Genomic DNA, 20,126 nt, shown 5'->3' on the forward strand with positions numbered 1-20,126 from the left:
AACTATACGGGCTCATTATAATATTTACTGCCAGTATGGTGCTTTTGCCATAAAATACACCCTCAGCAATGATGGCCAGCACAGCATTTCCAAACGCCCAGTGACAACAGCAGGGTGGCATGTGCTCCACAGAACGGCCATTGTTCTTTTATTAACCATCCATTTGAATAAAGCATTGTTTCATTCTGCATCTCCTTCCTACAAGCACCCGGAAAGACATGAAAAGTCTTGTTTGCTCTGGTTTGCTCTAACACAAATACTTTCATTACTTGGAGGGGGAGAGCCTCCCTCTCAAACACCCATACAGACAGGCAGCTTTATTCAGGAATCTCACAAGCATAGACATATCAGAAAGGGCACGGACACGTCATTCTGAAGGAACAGAGAAGGAGTCTGACCTACTGTGTCAGCACAGATAAACATGCACTTAATGTACTTTCCTCCACATAAAACAACAGTGTAAGCTGCTAAGACAATTTCTTGTAAACTCACTTCATTGAGGCTCCTCTGAGTTTGGTTATATACACATCTACACATACTGTAACAGTAACGTCTGCACTACATTAGTAGTACTTAAAATACATTTCATTTCACATTTGCAGAGAGAGTTTCATAGCTTGTATATCACCTAATTATACAGGTGGGTATTTACTGAAGCAATCTACATTCAAATACCATGCTCAAAGATATAACAGCAGTGTCCCTCCTGGGAATCAAGCCGGCAGCCTTTTGGTTATAAGCCCTGCTCCTTACCAGCACACCACACTGCAGCCCATCAAAGCACAGTTTTGATGGTTGACTCCCCACCCCCAAGTTTCATGTAAACATAAACTGTAACCCAGGGAAACTGTATTCCGCACCTCGGTGTTCATACCAGTTTTCAAATAATAGGATTGCGTGAAATGAGTCAGCCTCAAGCAAGGGGCTCCTCCCTGGATTCCAAAGCTGCAACTGCACCACCCCTGTGGGTCTGACCGAATAACTCTCTGTAGCACAACATGGTTAGTATATATGGATATTTAAAAACGTTTTACAAACAATATGTACATTCTATTAGGAAATGTTAATTAAATCATATTAGATTGCTAAAAAATAGATTGCTATAAAAATATAGATTGCTATAAAAATACAGAATAGCTTAATATCCACCAACATTTCATCTCCCAAGAAAACACAGTCATACAATTTCAGTTCAGGAAAGCAGCAAAAAATGCAATATGTCCTCCTCATTGGTGGGATACAAAATGTCAAGTAAAGACTGCAGTTAGAAGATTATGAACAAAACAAATGACAGTGAAACAGTTTGTCGAATGTAGATATCTCGGAGTCAGTATTTGTTTTTGGAAAGCGCCCTTACGTTTAAAGGAACACATCCGAAAAGGGTCTGCGCTTGGACGTGCCCTCTTCTTTCTCATCATCCGGGTCTTCATATATCGAATAGAACCCTGGTCGTTGCTTGTGCTTCTTTCTATGCCCAGAATGAGGCTGAAACAGTCTACTTAACGTGTTAAAGCCTCTCGGAAGATCAGTGAAATGATCGTCCTCTTTCCTCTCAAATTGCGTCTCCTGATGCACGACCTGTGGCTTTCCGAGCAACTCTTTCACTTCAGGGGAAGCCCCTTTGAGCAAGTAGTGATGCGGCTTCTTCCCGCTGTTGTCCCTTATGTTTGTGTTGGCACCATAATCTCGTGCAAGCAGGGCCATCACAGACTCATGGTTGTGGATGGCAGCAATGTGTAAAGGCGTGTACCCTCCGAAGGTTTTGGTGTTAATGTCGATCTCTGTGCCCGCCCGCTTAGATATCTCGATTATTTTACACACCATCTCGCTGTTGCCACTTTTAGCAGCCCAGTGCAGCGCGGTGAAGCCGGACATGAAGTCCTTTTTCTCTGCTAGCTGTGTGTCCTGCAGCAAAAGACCGTAGACCTGACTCCAGTGCCCAGCTGCAGATTTCACCAACCACTCATGCTCCATAGAGTCCAGCGGTACGGTGTCTGAGTATTTGGGCTCTTCCCCCGGCTTGGTAGTCTTGTACCCTCTCCTCAGTTGAGGCGAACCTGGCTTAACAGCTTCCTCTAACTGTCTCCGTTTTGATCTGGGAGATCTGCAAAGGTCATGCTCTGAAGTAGCTCTGACCACGAGTTTGTCCTTGGTGTCTGGCTCTTGGGCCTCTGGTTTTATCTGGGTTGGTGGCATTCTTAAAGGCAACATGTACGGCTTCTGGTCTGATTTCGGTGTGCCTTGTTTCTCTGTTTTGAGGTTTGATCCATCACATTTGGATTGTACTTCATTATTCTGTAAATTTGACTCCGATTTGACTGCCACAATGGCAAAAACAGCTCCGGTCTTCCCGGTCTTACTGTCAGCTGAGGGACTGAACTCCTTGACTTTTGAAGTTTCCACTTGAGCCATTTTAGATAATTTCTTACCCTCAACTGAGGGACTGAGCTCCTTGACTTTTGAAATTTCCACTTGAGCAGTGTTAACTGATTTGTTACCAACACCCGCTGCATTGAAACACTGCCTGTCTCCTGTATTGCTCCTATGTAAAGGCAATTGGCTGGTCGAATTTAAAACATTACTGTTCAAAGCATCTTCATTACTTCTTGAAACAGTAGACAGATTGTTGTTATCAGCATCAGAATTCAGAATCTTACCTACTTCACGCTGAGAAAAGCAACGGAGCTCTGAGGTAGTAGCAAGCGGGGAGACCGTTGTCGAGCCACTCGGACTCTCGCCAAATTCGGAATTCTGGTAGGTAAAAGCCGCGTCTCCCTTCAGTAAGTGCTGATACTTTTTCTTCATAACAACGTATTTGGCATCATCGATTTCTTTCACAACTGCGACGTTGTTAACAAACCTCTTGAAAAGTTCCCTGTTCTCTTTCTTTTGCACGGGATCGCTGCAGTTTATCAGACCTTTAAACGTATTCAACAAGTCAGAATTCTTCGCCTTACCGCCCTGTTCAACCAAAAACATCAAAATAGCTTCTTGGGTCAATGCCATCGTTTCACACCTTTGCGAGTAGCCTTGCAGATAACAGCGAGAAGGGGGAGAACTTCTCTGTGTAATAAAAGCACGCAATTCCTCTTTTCTACCAAGCCCGTCCTCTCTGTATCTGCTGTTCCCCACTCTACCTGCAGCTTCCGGGGCGAATGCTCAGTTGGGAATAATTATAATAATTTATGCGGAGAAGATAAAGAAAAGGGAGGGAACTTTTTAAACCCTCCTGAGGTCGCAGTGGTCTCTGGTTAATGTAGTCGTTTTGCATTTGGTTGAACATGTGGACCATATTTCGTGTTAGCTATCAAAGAAGAACTAGATAAAAAGACAACATTGACGACATAATTATACGGAAACGGCACATAAAATACGGTGTATTTTCCCATCTTTAAGTATTGTGGTGCTCAAATTTTACTCTATTTAAAAATTAATATATCTTAATGCACTATAACCAAAATCTATTTACCTATTCTCCAGTTGAGGATTTATTTTTTATTGATAGCGGTCTCATATGGATTAGGAAATTATCAAACCTCCAAAACATTTCACATGTAATTGATACACAATGCAGTACAAATGTATTCGTTTCTACAGAGGTACTTGTAACATTGTAGCTACATTGTACGCGCTTAATGAGCCTGGAGCTTTTTACAATTAGCTGGACAAGTTTTACTAATTTTTACAATTAGCCCCACGCCTCACTCAGTATGTGTGTACATTTAGCGACATAAAATCTCCATTAGGCAGACTCACGTTACAAATATTTACATGAAAATGTGTCCTGAGGGTCACCTACACAGAAATGCAACATTCGCGTACAGTTACAGTCAGATTGGATATAACAGCCCAAACAGCCGTCGATCTGTTCGTTTCTGTCATGCTGGACCACATCTACACAATTCACAGTTCTCTACACTGGTTGCGCCGCATCAGCAACCACCCTGTGTCCCATAAACTGACGGTGCGTTTGCAGAAGACTCTCCAAGTCTGCCTTAGCCCAGCTTGCGTGAATGAGTAGGATTCCTGAATAAGTGGGAGTATCCAGGAAGTAGCCATATTGAACGTGCTGAGGTGTTGTACACTGCCAGCCAAGTCCACTGTTCATCGCCAATTCATCCTCCACACAATGGATACCAATGATACAGATATATATTCCGTAAGCATACATCATTTTAATTATCCTTTAAGTCTAAATGCGAGATGTTTTCCCGATATATTCGTTACGACTGTGCAAATGTACATTTTTAAGTGTAATAGTTTGCAAACTACAGCAGTGTCCGGTGGAGATGACTGTAGTAGCCTATTTTGTTTCCCGGTTCTGGTTCAAGCGCTGGTCCTGATGAATGACTTTGTGTCATTTGAAGGCGCTGTCTGCGCTCGGTTTTTTATGGGTTAGTGGTCTGCGTTTACGAATGTATTCGCTTTGACACTGAAATTAACATAATATGACTGTATAGCAGACCTGCGACAATCCATCTGCTCAGTTACGGGCAGTGTTGTTTACGAAGAATTGCATAGGCAGACAAATGTTAAATCTTAACGTAATCCAGTTAACGAGACAAATAACTAGAGCTACTATCTATTTCCTGGTTAATAATGATACTGCAATGCATATTTTGAAATTTATTTGCATGAAAATCCTGCCGCATGGGGTGTCATGTGTAATACTGAAAGGTGCGCTAAGGCATTAGAGATGAACATGCAGTGCATACCTCATTGTATGAAAGTCTTCAAAAGTGCAGCGGTTCCAGAATGAATTTTACTCTCCTCGCTAGTAACCATGTTCTGGGAGTTTATTATTAAAAGTTTATTATTATCGCCATGTAGTCGAAATCAGGTAAATAACACACGAATTAGGTTTGTGTACGTGAAGATTTGACAGGCACCGTTCGTATGAAATGAATGTTGACTAAGTGGAGAGTATGTCGACCTCTTGCATTCTCGTTCTCTGAATTCCGTGTTGTTTCTGTTGCGTAATAATCACGGTAAAAACTGAAGAACATAACAAAATGCAGTATGACCTTCACATTACAAAGCAGAGATGCAAGGACCGGTTCTAATCTTTCGTTTACTGTCATCTTATCTCAGGAAATGTAGTTTTATTGGTGCAACGGCATAGTGTTGGCTACTGCTGCAAATGTACGAAGGGAAATGTATAATTTACATGGAGATACAGTTTTCGAAATCCTTACGTAAGTAAGTGCATAGCTTTCATTTCACCACCAAGGAGATCCTTGGATTGTAGGCATTACATAGCTAAGTAGATTAGCAGTATGCAGCTACTCGCCATGTTTACTACTGAGGTACCCAAAGCCAGTCTTCCATGGATTTAATGCAGTATATGAGACTGTGCATACTCAAGTATCTTTTCCAAGTTACATTGCTCATACGCCGTGAAATGCTGACATATTTGAGTGCATTTAATACACCATGGCGGCTATAAAAATGTGTTTTTAGTCTACTTGTGAAACATGGGAAGACCTTTCTAATCTGTATGGATGGTTGTTTTATTATACAAAAAATTTCCTACACAAAACTGTGTAGATTTTATGTCCACATAGAGTACGTTGTACTTTTGCTTTATATGCCTTTTACCATTTTTTTAACACTAAGGACTGGGACCAAATAGCATGAGCTTACATTTGTAAGGGTTTAATAGAAGAAAAGAGCTTGCACTCATCCAGATTATTCTACTATGCGTGATAGCCTATTTTAAGGAATTTCACTTAATGAAAGCTTGAGTGAGGCTACCACACACACTTCAAAAACCTGTGCTGAAACCCCTCACACTTTGCAAATTACATACTTCCCTAAATAACATTAAAAAGACACACATGAGCATGGCAGACAAAAGGGAAAGGAGACAAGGTATCAGGCTTGTCAAATACATACACACAGTCTGTTAAACAAAACTGTCTTAAATACAGGTGGATAGCATCATACATAGCGGAGCTGATTAATATTGCAGCAACACAGCTAAATTGTGTTGAACATGTTGAACACTATGTTTAGGCAGCATCACGGGTAGATTTTCCTCTGAACTGCATTCATGATAGTTGCAAGGGCCATATTTAGGGATTTTGAGAAAGAATGGACTGACCCTGTATTTCAAAGCAAGAGGAAGTGTCCACAGATCCTGTTCTGTCTCGATGTGTGCCCATTTTTGATTTTACACGGTTGAGTAATAATGTTCCCCAGGGTGAGCATATTAAATGAAATGAACAATGATCTGAGAGCAGAAGCTTTAGGAACCACATTGTGTACTCTTGGATGGATCAGAGGGGAAACCACTGCTCTGTCCAAGGTGATATCCACAGATGGAGAAACCTGAGAAAAACTGGAAGCATGGATCAAGGCAACTGACTTCATTGGCTTAGCAGCAACCTTAGCGGTGTTGTTTATAAAATGTCAGTTAGACACAGTGCTACCCAGTTTTTGTCTTTTTTTATTGCTACTTAGTAAAGTAGTAGCCAGATGTTATACAATACACCATCTAGCTGTATACAGTGTCATCAGATTTGCAACAGACAAGCTAAATCTCCAATTTGGAGGCTCACATCTTACAATTTTCCTGCCTGGAGAAAAGCACATGCAAGTGTCAGTGCATTTTTTCCACCAGACCTGCCACTCAGAACACTTACTTTTGTGCAGGAGCATTATAGATGTGGGGTTGTAGAATTGTTAATATGCTTACAAATTGAGATGTTTTCCTGTATTACTTCTAATCAGAAGTGTTTACTGCCTTTGTAGCATCAAGTAACACTCAAGATAATGCAACACTTGTAAAACTTGTACTCTCAGTACATATTTCAGTTTGTTGACAGTATAGCTGCACTGTAGTTATTACACAAGCACAGTCATGTTGTATCAATAATAATGTAGTGCAATCAATATTTCTTCCATAAAAGGTCATACAGTTGTGTAAGGAGAATTGGCACAGTTAGTAACATCGCCAGCCAGAATACAATAATTCGAAATGATATACCTCTGGGATGTTTTGACCTTCATTTACAGGAGGTTTTATGTGAAAAAAGGCCAGGCCATCTGAAGAGCAGAGGAAGTCAGTGCAGGCAGTAGCTTCCTGATTCTATTAAAGAAACTTTGCTTTTAGAAAAAGTAAGTAACATATGATGCCAGCTGTATTGTGTATGCATGTGTCCTTGATGAACAAGCTGCAGCAGTAGTAATAGTAATAAAAACAATAATTTAGGATTTTGACATTGAAATAATATGTCACAATCCCCCGACAGAAAGCACATTTGTCTTTGTTGTTGTTTTGTTAAGGTGGACGGATACATCTCTAAATTGTAAAAAAAAAAATAATAAACCAGATGGTTATGGCATCAGTTAATGATAAGACTTGTTCTCCTTTCAAAGGGTGGCTGGAGGCTCCATGATTATATAGTACGCCTGCCTGAAGTCTGTAGCATCTTTTGCATTCCTTCAATGACTGGTGTCAGCAGTGTGCAGAACTGGTGCTGAACTAGACTCCTTGTGTGTTTGCTAGAGCAGGGAGAGTGAAAGTGAACAGGTGAGAAGCATGGAGGCGACCCTGCCTGACCCCTCAAGCTCCTATCAGTCCATCTGGCTTAAAGTAATTAGGCATCGCAGTCAGGCCATTCACTCTCTTCTTAACATGAAGAGCCTATTAATTCTATACAATTTTAAGTACTCCCAAAAAATGTCAGCTTTTCAGAAAACATGGTGCAGTTGAAATAGATTCTAGCTGCAACTTTCAAAAAATAATCATGGTGTTGATTTCATGGTTCTGATTTCAAACTAGAAATTAATGAAGTTATCAGTGCTGGTAGACTTAAAAAAGGTCAATACTTAAACACTGCATTTAAGGTGTGTTAGATTTTTTTTCTCAATCTATTGCTCGGAGCGACCAGTGTAAAAATGTTAGAAGACCTCTGCAAATCTCCTGCATGTATAGTAGTGAGAAGCAAAGCTTTGTTGATATGCTGTCTATGAACAGAGAAGGTTCATTAGGTTGACAGCTGCATATTTAACATCTTCCCAGAGCGAAGAAGAGAGAAACCTCAACCTAGGTGGCCATGTTGGATTTGACAGTCTTCCTGACCAGTTGGTCAGTAAATCAGTTATACAGGGCTTCAGCTTTAACATCCTATGTGTAGGTAAGTATTGGTCCTTTGACCAAATCCTTCTGATGTCTTTTATATATGAATAACAAATGCCATGATGGTCATTGATGTAATTGGAAACAGACCTGTTTCAGCCATTAAGGTGAATTCACTCTTTCAGTGATTTCTGAATGCTCGCTTTGTTGCCTAGGAGAAACGGGCATTGGCAAGTCAACATTAATGAACACACTTTTTAACACCACATTTGAAAATGAGGAGGCCAGCCACTACCAGAATGGGGTGTACCTGCGCCCCCGAACGTACAACCTGCAGGAAAGTAACGTCCACCTAAAACTGACGATTGTGGACACAGTGGGATTTGGGGACCAGATCAACAAGGAGGAGAGGTATGTGTTAGAAAGTTAAAGCTGGTTGGGTCAAATTGGGGCCATTTTCATTGCCTTGTGATGTTGGAAATGTTTTGTTTTTCTATTTTTTCCTCCCTTGTATTACATGAATTTTGATTGTTCAGCTTCAGTTAAAGTTAGGTTTATCAGGCACGCTACTTACTGTAAATGCATGGAAAATTTTTTTCCGAGGAGTGTCTGAAAAAACGTATTTTAGAGCTTTAAGAAATGTATGCTGCACAGAGCAGACTTGGCAAAGCCTTGTAATTATGTTGACCGTAAACCTGAAATACTGAGGTATCTAAATTGCAAAGGTTTAACATTTATCGCATACAGTTTGGCTACCACCTCCTCAAAATTCTTTTGATTTTCTTTGCTAGCAGATTTAAGCCTCCTACATGCTTTGCATAACCATGGTCTGTGCCTATCCTTGAGATTTTGGACCACTTGATTTGCAAATGACTGGTTGGCACATTGTACCATTAGGTGCTCGTGCACATTGTTATGCATTTTGTATACATTTTGGACACTTATTCAGTTTATGAATTCTTTATTTAATCTTCTATTTATCCTTATACCCATTTCTAATGATCTGTCCCCTGCATGAGCTTCAAATCTTGCATCACTGAGATAGTATCACATGCATGTGTTAAATCAGTAAAAACCTGACAGCATAGGCTGTTGTATCAGCAGCATGCCTCGCATATGGCAAGTATGGATTATTTTGATTGAAAACATCTTCTGATCAGACATTTGCCCGACCCTTTGCAAATAGGTTTATAATGTGAGACACCCAGTGTTATGTGATTTCAAACTCGCAGACTCACATGGTGTTTTGCAAACGCGACAGCTGCTCATTTGAAAAAGAAAACATGTTGCCTCATGTCGGCTGGATTGCAAGTTTTTATTGGGCTTGGAGGCCTGTGGGCTAGCTTGCAGATGCTACAGTTGCTGATGTGGAACTGACTGCATACAGTACGTGACCCTGAGAAGCCTGCGCTGCTGTGTCCTAATTCATCTCTTTGGGGAGAATGCAACAGAATCAGAGTTAAGAAATCATAAGGCTGGGACTGCATTCTTAGCATAGGCTACAAAGATGTGAAGGGCATCATTAAACATATACTGAGCACAGCTGTGCTTTGCAGCTGGATCTAACCTTTTTAGAAGTCATACAGCCTACAAGAGAGCACACTACAGTGTATAATATGCGTTATGAATTGTCGTTACTCTGGGCTGAAAAAATATTTGAATTCATTTATAATATTGCTTGCCTTTTTATAATGACAAGTTAAATCTTTGATGTGTAATTAGGTACACACTAGATACATAACTGATGGTCCTGTTGAACTTTGTTGTCTGATAATTTCCCTGATATTTTGAAATAAAAGCACTGTAATTAACAATGACAGCCTCATCTAGAAGAAAATCTACTGGATGTCTCTTGTTTTTTTCTGTCTCCACAGCTACAAACCTGTTGTAGATTACATTGACGCACAGTTTGAAAGCTACCTTCAAGAAGAGCTGAAAATCAAACGCTGTCTCTTCAACTACCACGATACAAGAATCCATGTCTGCCTATATTTCATAGCTCCCACTGGACACTCACTCAAATCCCTGGATTTGGTTACCATGAAAAAACTGGACAGCAAGGTAAAGAGCCTGCTACCTTTTCTGAGTGAGACGATTTGTCGATAAGATGGTGAATTAGGGTTTTATAGCCAGCCCACATTTTACATCTATACCATCACTTTATTCCTAAATGACATGGGTGCTTTTCAAAGTATCAGAGATTCTTTTTGAATTTGATGATGCCTTTTCTCACCCCACAGGTGAATGTCATCCCCATCATTGCTAAGGCAGACACGATCTGCAAGAGCGAGCTGCACAAGTTCAAGATCAAGATAATGAGCGAGCTCGTCAGCAACGGCGTGCAGATCTACCAGTTCCCCACAGACGACGAGGCGATCACAGAGATCAACTCATCCATGAACGTGAGTCTGTCTAGGAGGACCGCACAGAACTGGTTTTAAAAAGCCAGTTCCTCCTTTTTTCTCTGCTGGGAGGTTTGCTGAAACTATTCTCTTTCCTTTCGGAACAGTGGTGAGAAGTAAATCTCACTGCAAGCTCAGTCCACATGAAAAATGCAATGACTTTGTCAGACAATGGAGCTGTATTAATATGTAATTAATACAGATTTGAAACTGCAGAAAGGTCACACTCTTCTGTAGTGTAAGTGGACACTTTGGCATCAGCTAAAGTAAATTCAGCATTGTAGTAAGGTAATTCAGAGCGCACCAAGGAAACATGTTTAATCATCCGATGCCTCAACATTGTAAGGTTGTTTTTTATTCAATGCTTTTCTCTACACAAGTTGTGTATTGTTTACATTGTCTGCTTCAGAATAATCTGATAGTAAGCACTGAGGGAGCAACAGCATTAGCTAGCTAATTTTTGTTTTTTATACGTAATATTGTATTAGCAAGGGGACCATTCAGACAGGTAGTTAGCAAGCATAAGTGTGGCATAATTTTTCCACTCAAGAGTTTATTTCAGTTGACCTACTGTTGCCTTGGTCTTTCATTTTTGCGATAAAATAAATGTAAAGCTAGTTATCTGGCCAGCTACTCCATTGAGGTGGATAATTGCCAGCCCCAGCCCTGCTGGTAACACCTCTGAGCTGTGTTCTAGGCCCACCTCCCGTTTGGCATGGTGGGGAGCACGGAGGAGGTGAAGGTGGGGAATAAGAGCGTGAGAGCCCGCCAGTACCCCTGGGGGGTCGTACAGGGTGAGTATGCATCACTTCCTCTCTGTGTCTCCCTCTGTTTATGGCATGCAGAAACATTCATGTCAAAAGTTCAGCTATTGTCCAGGACTTTTTCCCAAAGGTCCAAATGGCTGCAGGTTATTTTGTTTACATTGTAAAATAGCGTGATGAGGCAACTTTTGTCAGATTCAGATCTAGATTCCTTTTGTTGCAGGCGCACTGTAAATCATTCAAGGCTCATTATCTGCCTGTTGTGGTCTTGTTCCAACCTATTCCAATCTTATTTTCTTTTTTCTTATAATCCCAAAGCTTTTGAGAAGCTCTCATCCCATGGCTATCTCTGGAGTTTGACAAAGATATTTAAACAATGGAATTCCTATTGCTTGGCTTCATTGTTGGCAAAAAGTCTGATCTTATTGAACTGGAAGTTAGCTGTAGTAGTGTTCATATTTTCTCTTATTCAAATATAACATTCACATTTTGATTTTTGAACATATTCCCTTGCCAAGAAGGAACACGTTGTTTAGAATGCTTCATACATCTACTCACCTAACATTCTTCTCATGTACTTCACAAGATCTTTGTAGTGTATATATATATCTGTTTTTCGTTTGATTAATAAAGAAATATCTCAGTACAAGAGGTGCATTTACTAGAATGCAACTGAAACAGCTAGTATTTATGAGTGGAGAAGTCTTACTCAGTGTTTTTTTTTGGTCGCCCGCTGTTGTAAGTACACCCTTTCTGAATTCGGGCATGGTGTTTTTTCTGCAGTGGAGAATGAGAATCACTGTGACTTTGTGAAGCTGAGGGAGATGCTGATCCGGGTGAACATGGAGGACCTGCGGGAGCAGACGCACACCCGCCATTACGAGCTGTACCGCCGCTGCAAGCTGGAGGAGATGGGTTTTAAAGACACAGACCCCGACAATGAGCCTTTCAGGTAGGTCCTGCTGGGGAACATTTCTGTCTCCAGCAACACAGAGACAGAAAGCTGCAAATCTTCTGTCACGCTACAAGAGATGCCTTCAGTGCAGGCATTCAACTATGGGTCCTGTGTTTGTGAGCAAGGTAAAAACAACATTTCTGTTTCCTCATTTGCAGCCTGCAGGAGACATATGAGACCAAGAGGAAAGAGTTTCTCTGTGAGCTGCAGCAGAAGGAGGAGGAGATGAGGCAGATGTTTGTAACTAAAGTAAAGGAGACAGAAGCGGAGCTGAAGGAGAAGGAAAGAGAGGTGGGTGCAGGGCAGGGCAGGGCCACTTTGGGAGATCATTTCATCCACCTTCAGATAAAATCAACCTCTGGATTGTATCAGTTGTGTCAGTGTGTCTTTGGTAGATCCAGCATATACAATGTCATTGTGTATCTGTGCCCCCTCCAAGCTGCATGAGAAATTTGAGCAGCTGAAACGGATGCACCAAGAGGAGAAGAGGAAGCTGGAGGAGAAGCGGCGAGAGCTGGAGGATGAGATGAATATCTTCAACAGAGTGAAGGTGGCCTCAGAGACCTTGCAGGGCCAGTCCTTGTTTGGTTCTTCACAGCAGTCATTCAGGAAGGACAAGGACAAGAAAAAGTAAGACTGGGTACCTCCCTCTCTCTCTCTCTCTCTCTCTCTCTCTCTCTCTCTCTCTCTCTCTCTCTCTCTCTCTCTCTCTCTCTCTCTCTGGGTCTTTTTGGGAAGTGACACAGCGCTGGCTTCTCACGCGTGACCAACGCGGCATAACTGTGGCACAGCGGCACAGCGACAGCCTGGACGGTCGGGCTGGGGTCACAGCTGATGCTGGTGTCATGGCTTATGATTTTTCACTTGCCTTGAAGACAGGAACGATTGTCTAGAATATGGCTACAGAGGTTGTGAGTGCACAAGGGATTTGTACTTCCCTATGCAAATTCCATTGCAATAAAAAGTTACACAAGGGAATTGTAGTTCCCTGTGTAGATTCTGTTGCAATAAAAACTGATATCAATCAGATAAGATCAATTCAAAGATCATTTGAGTGAAGGTATCTTGTTGCTTAGTAACAAAGAGTGATGTAGTACCAAAACATTCGCAAAAAACACACGCAACGGTATCAACATTGCGTCTTGAACAGCTAGGAAAATATCTCTCAGGGAAGAAATACTATAGAATGAATACTGTAAACAGAAATAAGGAGGAGATGGACGGCATTCATAAAATAACGGCGGGATTGGTCTGTAGTCCAATTCAGGAAAATTGTTTTAAATGAAAACACATGTTTTTAAAGGTACCATGCATATTTAAGAACTAGATTTTTGTTTATGGCAGCTCCCCTGTGCTATTAACTGGAGATATCTGAAGGTCCATGTGTTTTCTACCCTCAAAAACTTAAGTAGGATTATTTTCCCCAACAACACATCCAGTAGCATTAGTTCATCAAATCCAACCCTAATCCTAACTCCAACCATGTGAACAAGAGCCAAATCTGATCCAGGATCAGTGTTTGGAGGCAGATTTAACAACCTTTTTTTCAAGTGTCAGCCTATGAGACGTTGGTGTTATACAAGATGTACCACTCCCCTCATGCATATAATACTTGTTACAAAAGGTTTCCCATTTTCCTGATTTGATTGAAGAAAAGTAAATACACACACAATGTTAACTTTTTTTACTGGTGAAATGATATGATGAGCAACAAGTGTAGTGCCCTGTTTAATTCATATTATTGTGAAATGATTTTTCCATAAATTGACATATTTTAATTTATGCTTGTGTCTTACATGATTCAACTTGTAAAAAATGTGTGTAGCCTCTCCGGCAAAGTCCACAGCACTGAATTTCAGACCACAAACTAACATGTGCATGAAAGCATAGAAACAATGGACTAAGGGTGTGACATATCTCTCTCAGTGTGAACAAAACCCTTTCATTGTTTTAATGCATGTGATTATGTTTATAATTTCATACCATACATTTAAAGTTTTGTTTGTTTTCGTGGTTGTAGTTTGACATTATTATTTTTGTTTTCTTTCAGTTAATTTATGGGCACTCCAGATCAGATCAGCCATGGATCTGCTCTCCATCACTGTTGGAATGTGAAACATTCTTGTTTTGTTTTGTTTTGTTTTGTTTTAAATTCCCTCTTTACTCTGCATAAGTGGACCAAAGTCATGATAATCATGGATGGTGGACATTTTTATACTTTTTTTAAATCTCATAGAGGAAAGAAGAGGGGAAAGTAAGACTATGGACTCTGTCAAATTTAAACTTTCCAGCGTATATTTTTGTCATCCTGTTCATGGAGATACTCCTGTTTTTTATCACACAGTGTAGTGTTCTTAACATTCCCTTTAGATTATTTACTGTTAATCTACTAGATTAGTATATTAGCAGAAAATTGTAGTGTCAGGGGACACATTACTTTGCCTTTCTCATCATATATTGGGTGGAACATGAGCCAGATTTGGCCCACATTATTACATGTATTTTATGAAGGGATATAATGGATGGGTATATTTATAAATATGTTTACACAGTTGCTACTGAAAAAAATACAATCTTACAGCTCCACGGTGTGAAAAACAGGATGCCGTTTTATATTAATCTCACTCAGTTATGTGTATATTCTAAGAAGTTTTCTCTCGGGAAATATACATCAAATTTTTCATACACTTAATTATACACTAACTATAACTATGCAAGCAATGTCCCATATTGCTGTGTGCAGGACTTGTACAGAAACTACATTGTGTGAAGGTGAGAGATCCCACAGTTTACAGAGGGTGAAATGAGTGAAATGCAGTGTCACTCATGGGTTTTTGTGTGCCAGTTTTGGAACAGAAGGGGAGAGGGGAGAACCGTTGTATTTATTTTCAGTGGAAATAAATCAGTGACCTCACTTTGAAAGGCTCACTATGCAGTTTTTTCTTTGCTCCTGCTTGGGGATTGGAGTAGGTGTCTGTTATTCTGTATTGGTTTTACAGGAATTTGCGGTAACTGATTTCTGAGTTCCTTGTTAAATAAAGGGTGAATAGAAACTAATTAAAAATAAGCTGTTCATTCACATCAAGGTATTTATGGAAAAATCCAAAACTGTACAAAATCCAATAAAGCAAAAGTCATGTGCCATTTATATTAGATACATGTAGGTCGTTTTGTGTTCGCCTGTGGACAGTATTTATGTGTAAACAAAACAAATCTGTTATGACCATGTGGCCAGTCAGTGGGTTATTTCTATTAATAGTGTTTGGCATGGTCTCCTACATGCCACTTTATTTGTAAGAAATTTGAACAGCAGAAAGCACCTGAAGTCAGAAAAACAAAAGAACAGTAGTAACCAGGTACAATATGGCGTATACTAACCTTTGGTGTTTGTCTCTCTTATGATTAGAATAATTTCAGCAATTACAGTAGCATAGCTGTGCGCTTCATGTTGTTGGCCCCTTAGTGAATGTTTCAGTCACCTGCACACTGTTTGAAGGCTCATAGGGAGATGGGGAAAACTGGCTTATTATAGAAACTGACTGACTGAAGGACCGTAAATCAAGTCACCATTCATCACTGACGCTTTACAGAGGTATGTAATGCCCTGTCACAGTAAGGGTGGAAACAGAGCTGTTAGCTGTCAAACTGGTTCCTTTGCATACCTTTCGCACTGAAGAGCAAATACATGTACTACGTATACTTCTACTTTCACAGAAAGTAACATTCATTGTTGCTTAGAGCAAATAGTGTTTCTCTGGTAACACTCTTACCATGTTTTCTGAACTCTTCTGTCTTTGCTGCCTAACCTCCTTCACCATGTGCCAAAGCAGCCAGACTGCCTGAAAGCCTGACATATTTGTCTTTTGGTAGCCAGTAAGATTTATGAAAATATACTTTTTAATCTTGTATGGTCGGAGTCAGACAACAGTCAGATGGTGGCCTGATGCAGATGTATGACTGGGAATTCATATAAGTAAAAATATACTTGCATACATAATTCAGTGAGGCCCCAGTGGGCATTTGCCTTTAATAATTGATAATTGATCATTTAATAATTGATTCAAGTGCTGGATTGCTTTCTTATCTTTATTTTATTATGAATTTGGTGAAATTTTAGAAATCAGAATTTCATATTGTTTTCAATGATTTGTTATCAATTGATTTGATTTGTCTGATTTTGTTATCAGATGATCTGTATGTTTGTATTTGTATGCATATACATTTTATATATATATATATATATATATATATATATATATACACACATATGTATATATTTACATTTATTTATTTAGCAGACGCTTTTATCCAAAGCAACGTACAAAAGTGCATACAGTAAGTATAGCGACAGTATGGGGACAGGATGTGTACATATATAACCATTTTATTTTTAGAAATGGAAAGTATCAGAAAGTTAGGTGAGATTGAATTCATCCATCCCTCTGGATTACTGAAACTCAGCCATCCAGTGTGCATCCACAGGTGTCAAATTTCTACCTACTGCTGCAAAACCTGTGGGTCACAGCTGATGCTGGTGTCATGGCTTATGATTTCTCACTTGCCTTTAAGGCAGGAACGATTGTCTTGAGCTCTAGAATATGGCTACAGAAGTTGTGAGTGCACAAGGGAATTGTAGTTCCCTATGCAAATTCCATTGCAATAAAAGTTTATTCAAGTGGATAATGCAAGTTTTTCTAGGTTTCCTAACTAGTCTTGAATGCTGTCAAGTGTTATTTATTTATTTATGTAGTTGATTAGCATGAAAACTTAAACCTCAGCAACAGAAGGGCAGTGTTTGGGTGTATTACTGCTTCCACTGATTACTGATTACAAAAAACCATGCCCAGCCAATGAGTCAAATGCACATTAATTGGCATTAATTAATTAGTAATGTATAATGGCCTGTTATAATGACATTTGGACATAGGTCAAACCTAAAAGTGGACATATAACCTCAACTGTTTTAAAAAAAACACTACATATTTACATTTGCATTCAGGTGAAGAACATGGAGAAGTGTTATTTCAACAGGGCTCTCTGATTATCCAATGGCGCCACCGTGTGGGAATCCAGGAAATGATATTTTAATAGGGCTTATTCATGCTTTTTCCGCGTAAATAAAGAATACTAATTAAATGTGATTTGTACGTAATTGATCCTGTACTGTACCAGTATTGCCTCATTACATTGCAATTTATGTCTGTTGTCAACAGGATAATGTGTTCAATCACATTATCCTGTTAGAGAAAGACTTTTTACATACAAAATTAACCTTTCACACATTTATAGGCATGCAGTTTATTTTAGTTGCCAGGCGATCATTGTGTCTTGGCTTTCAGCTCAAAAGTCTGTCCATGCTGTCAGCTTGGTCAGATAGAATTATCTTAATGTTTTTCTCTTAATATTAATTTGTTTTGTGAATTAAGAATTCTATCATTACAGCAGACAGCTCCATACGTTTACTTTAAATCTTTAATGAGTAATTTACCCAGTCTTTGGAATAAGCCTGTTTTGTTAAGTATTTCTTTTCCACAATTTTTGGGAGGAGTTGCAGTCAACACATGGATTATTTTCTTACGTGATTAATCTTGCAAATAAAATGAGCTGATTCAGCACCACCAGAAAGACATCCATATGGAAGAGGACAAAATCAAGGTTTTGGATATATTTGTTGAAAAGTGAGAATTCTTTATGTTTATTGTATTTAATGTAAGAAAATATGAATCTTGACATTTTCAGTGGAGTATTCCTTTAAATTCATTACTCGGAGTTCAGGGCAAATGGTTTTGAGGATTTAACTATGCCTTTAATCTCACAGACTTTCTAAAGAGGATTGCTTTCAGGTCATTGCAACACCACTGCATTGTAACATTTTTTCAAAGTAATGGATTGAAGCAATATGGTAATCTTAAATACACTTGCTGTGTTTGTCTGCAGTTAAATGGATAAATTTTATTTTTCAGAAATGGAAAAATTTAAGTATATGAATAATACATGCTTACATTTTTATGCATCTGATGATAATTTGCCCAAAGTCAAATTCCTTTAAAAGAATTGGTTGTAGTAATATCTTATTTATAGTTATATTAATGATTGTATTGTAAATTGTAGTTTTATAGGCACTGTAAATTTTGTCTTAACATTGTTATGTTATCACATTAGTCAAGGAAGAATGAAAACAAGCAAGAGAATGTTGCTGAAAGGACATGATTTGAAAATAGTGTGCTTTTATATTTGTTCTGCAATACATTTAATTTTGTCAGTTATCTGTACTTTCTAACTAAATGTAAATGTCTTTTTTACAGGCTAGATTCACCAAACATAAATGGCCATGAGCCTGCAGTTGTTTTTTCAGATTGTTTTCCTTGAGGAAGCCTGAAGTGTCAGTGAAACTGAGGCTCACAAGTTACTTTCAAAAACCCTTTTTCAGCGAATGAATAGCATGCTTTGTTGAGGTGTTATTGGATGTACAGCAAACAAATTACATAGGCTTTGTGGAAAGGCTTTGCTTTGTATAAAAGACTTTTAAACAAATACAAAGTAACTGGAAGTACTTATGCTGTTGTCTATCTGCCAGAAGTTACTGAGTACAGGTAATTGACTAAGTAGCTAAGCGAGGCACAGATGATTGATGTTGTTTGTTGCACAGTGGTTTAAAGCATGCTGTAGAATAGGGGAACGGGAACAGGGAAAGGGTTTTCTTTTAAGCTCAAACATAATTGATGTCAGCCTGACATGCTGAGATCATTGCATACTTCATAGATTAACTGCTTCCAGTGTACTGGCCAGTGACCTGATGCTCTGTTTCTCCTTGTAGCTTCTTTAGTCTTCCCAGCGCCTGCTCCTTAACCTCAGGGAGGAACTTACATTAGAAGACTTACTGAAGCCAAAATGCTCCGTGCAAAAAAGAAGGACATTGGAATCCATCTTATTGATGTTTGCACATTCTGAGCACTTTTACCAGCTGTGAAGCTACATTTTTAACTAAAAAGATAGATCGGGTATATATAATTCATATTTATTTGTTAATATTTATTAATATTTAATAAGGGGAGCCCTTTGTGAGCTTTTTGCCATTTTGACCTACGCTGGTATGACGTATTTCGCCTCCAGGCCAGTAAATGACAGCCTGGTGCCCTGCAAGCATGGTTCTCTCAATAAACTGCAGCACTTGCTCTAGGTTTGCGCTGCACTGTTGCTTAAGATGATGCTGCATTGCCATTTGGCCGATGGCTAATATAATTCTTACACTGTGAAACTGTATGTGTAACCTTTTTTACCCCAAGTGGTGTCAAGCAGGGTGTTTGGTCATTCCCTGAAATATGCACTTTACATCTTTGGTTGGAAATTATACATCAGTCCCCGTGGCTCATCCTTTGCAACTTTGCAACTTGAATGTCGGTCTTGCTATTAGTTGTGGTAGATGAGTTGCTTGCTTTCGAAACTGAACTGTTGAAAATGCATTTCATCATAATTTATTTATAATAAGAAAGCCAGCAATTTGAATTGCATTTTGAACAATAAAATGACAGATTTTCTGCGTAAGGAATTTTTTTGTTAAACGTTGTAAATGAATGCATCTTAAATCTCATGTCCTCAGATATGTAACTGCTATGAGTAATGCAAAACTTATCATGCATCTGTATGTGCTTGCTGCCAATAAAAGCTTTCTAAAACTGCTTCTCAGTTCCACTTGTTGATTTTCATTTAGTGAGCTGCTGTAAGAGAACTGAGAGAGCAATATGTGGGATGTGATTTTTGAAGAGTGGATCATCTGGGAGATGATCAGTCCCCACCCCCTAAAACCTAATACTTGTATTACCTGCTCTTCATTTTACATGTAGTATTGTGATGTCTTTTGGATTCTGTGTTCTAGTGTCTGATGTATCATTGTGTACTTGGCTTCCCTTGTCTAATCAGGT

The 20,126-nt window shown here is 39.3% G+C and overlaps 2 protein-coding genes across 3 annotated transcripts; one reads left to right on the top strand and one right to left on the bottom strand.

The window, feature by feature from the left end:
• Positions 1-1,228: 1,228 nt before the first annotated feature.
• LOC118791529 (ankyrin repeat domain-containing protein SOWAHA-like) lies at positions 1,229-3,142 on the bottom strand. The gene has a single exon (XM_036548918.1). The coding sequence runs from the start codon at positions 3,004-3,006 to the stop codon at positions 1,360-1,362; it is 1,647 nt and encodes a 548-aa protein (XP_036404811.1). The 5' UTR covers positions 3,007-3,142; the 3' UTR covers positions 1,229-1,359.
• Positions 3,143-4,060: 918 nt separating this feature from the next.
• LOC118790918 (septin-8-A-like) lies at positions 4,061-19,091 on the top strand. 2 transcript variants are annotated; one of them, XM_036548058.1, is made up of 10 exons: positions 4,061-4,159; positions 8,027-8,141; positions 8,299-8,494; positions 9,958-10,144; positions 10,324-10,485; positions 11,183-11,279; positions 12,033-12,201; positions 12,363-12,495; positions 12,644-12,834; positions 19,022-19,091. In XM_036548058.1, exons 1-10 carry the CDS (start codon positions 4,130-4,132, stop codon positions 19,074-19,076), a joined length of 1,335 nt encoding a protein of 444 aa, XP_036403951.1. In that variant the 5' UTR covers positions 4,061-4,129; the 3' UTR covers positions 19,077-19,091. The 2 variants fall into 2 exon arrangements, with proteins under 2 accessions (XP_036403951.1, XP_036403952.1); XM_036548059.1 differs by lacking the exon at positions 19,022-19,091 and adding an exon at positions 14,255-15,251.
• The last annotated feature ends 1,035 nt before the right edge of the window (positions 19,092-20,126 follow it).

The sequence above is a fragment of the Megalops cyprinoides genome, chromosome 16 (assembly GCF_013368585.1).
Source record: "Megalops cyprinoides isolate fMegCyp1 chromosome 16, fMegCyp1.pri, whole genome shotgun sequence".
NCBI classification, from domain to species: Eukaryota; Metazoa; Chordata; class Actinopteri; order Elopiformes; family Megalopidae; genus Megalops; species Megalops cyprinoides.

What these genes read in the sequence shown, in the direction of transcription:
- LOC118791529 (XM_036548918.1), bottom strand. Translation starts at nt 3,006, where the DNA reads ATGGCATTGACCCAAGAAGCTATTTTGATGTTTTTGGTTGAACAGGGC.
- LOC118790918 (XM_036548058.1), top strand. Translation starts at nt 4,130, where the DNA reads ATGGATACCAATGATACAGATATATATTCC. An exon ending in TGAAGGAGAAGGAAAGAGAG is followed by an intron (nt 12,496 to 12,643) that starts GTGGGTGCAGGG and finishes GCCCCCTCCAAG; the next exon opens with CTGCATGAGAAATTTGAGCA. An exon ending in AAGGACAAGGACAAGAAAAA is followed by an intron (nt 12,835 to 19,021) that starts GTAAGACTGGGT and finishes TTCTCCTTGTAG; the next exon opens with CTTCTTTAGTCTTCCCAGCG.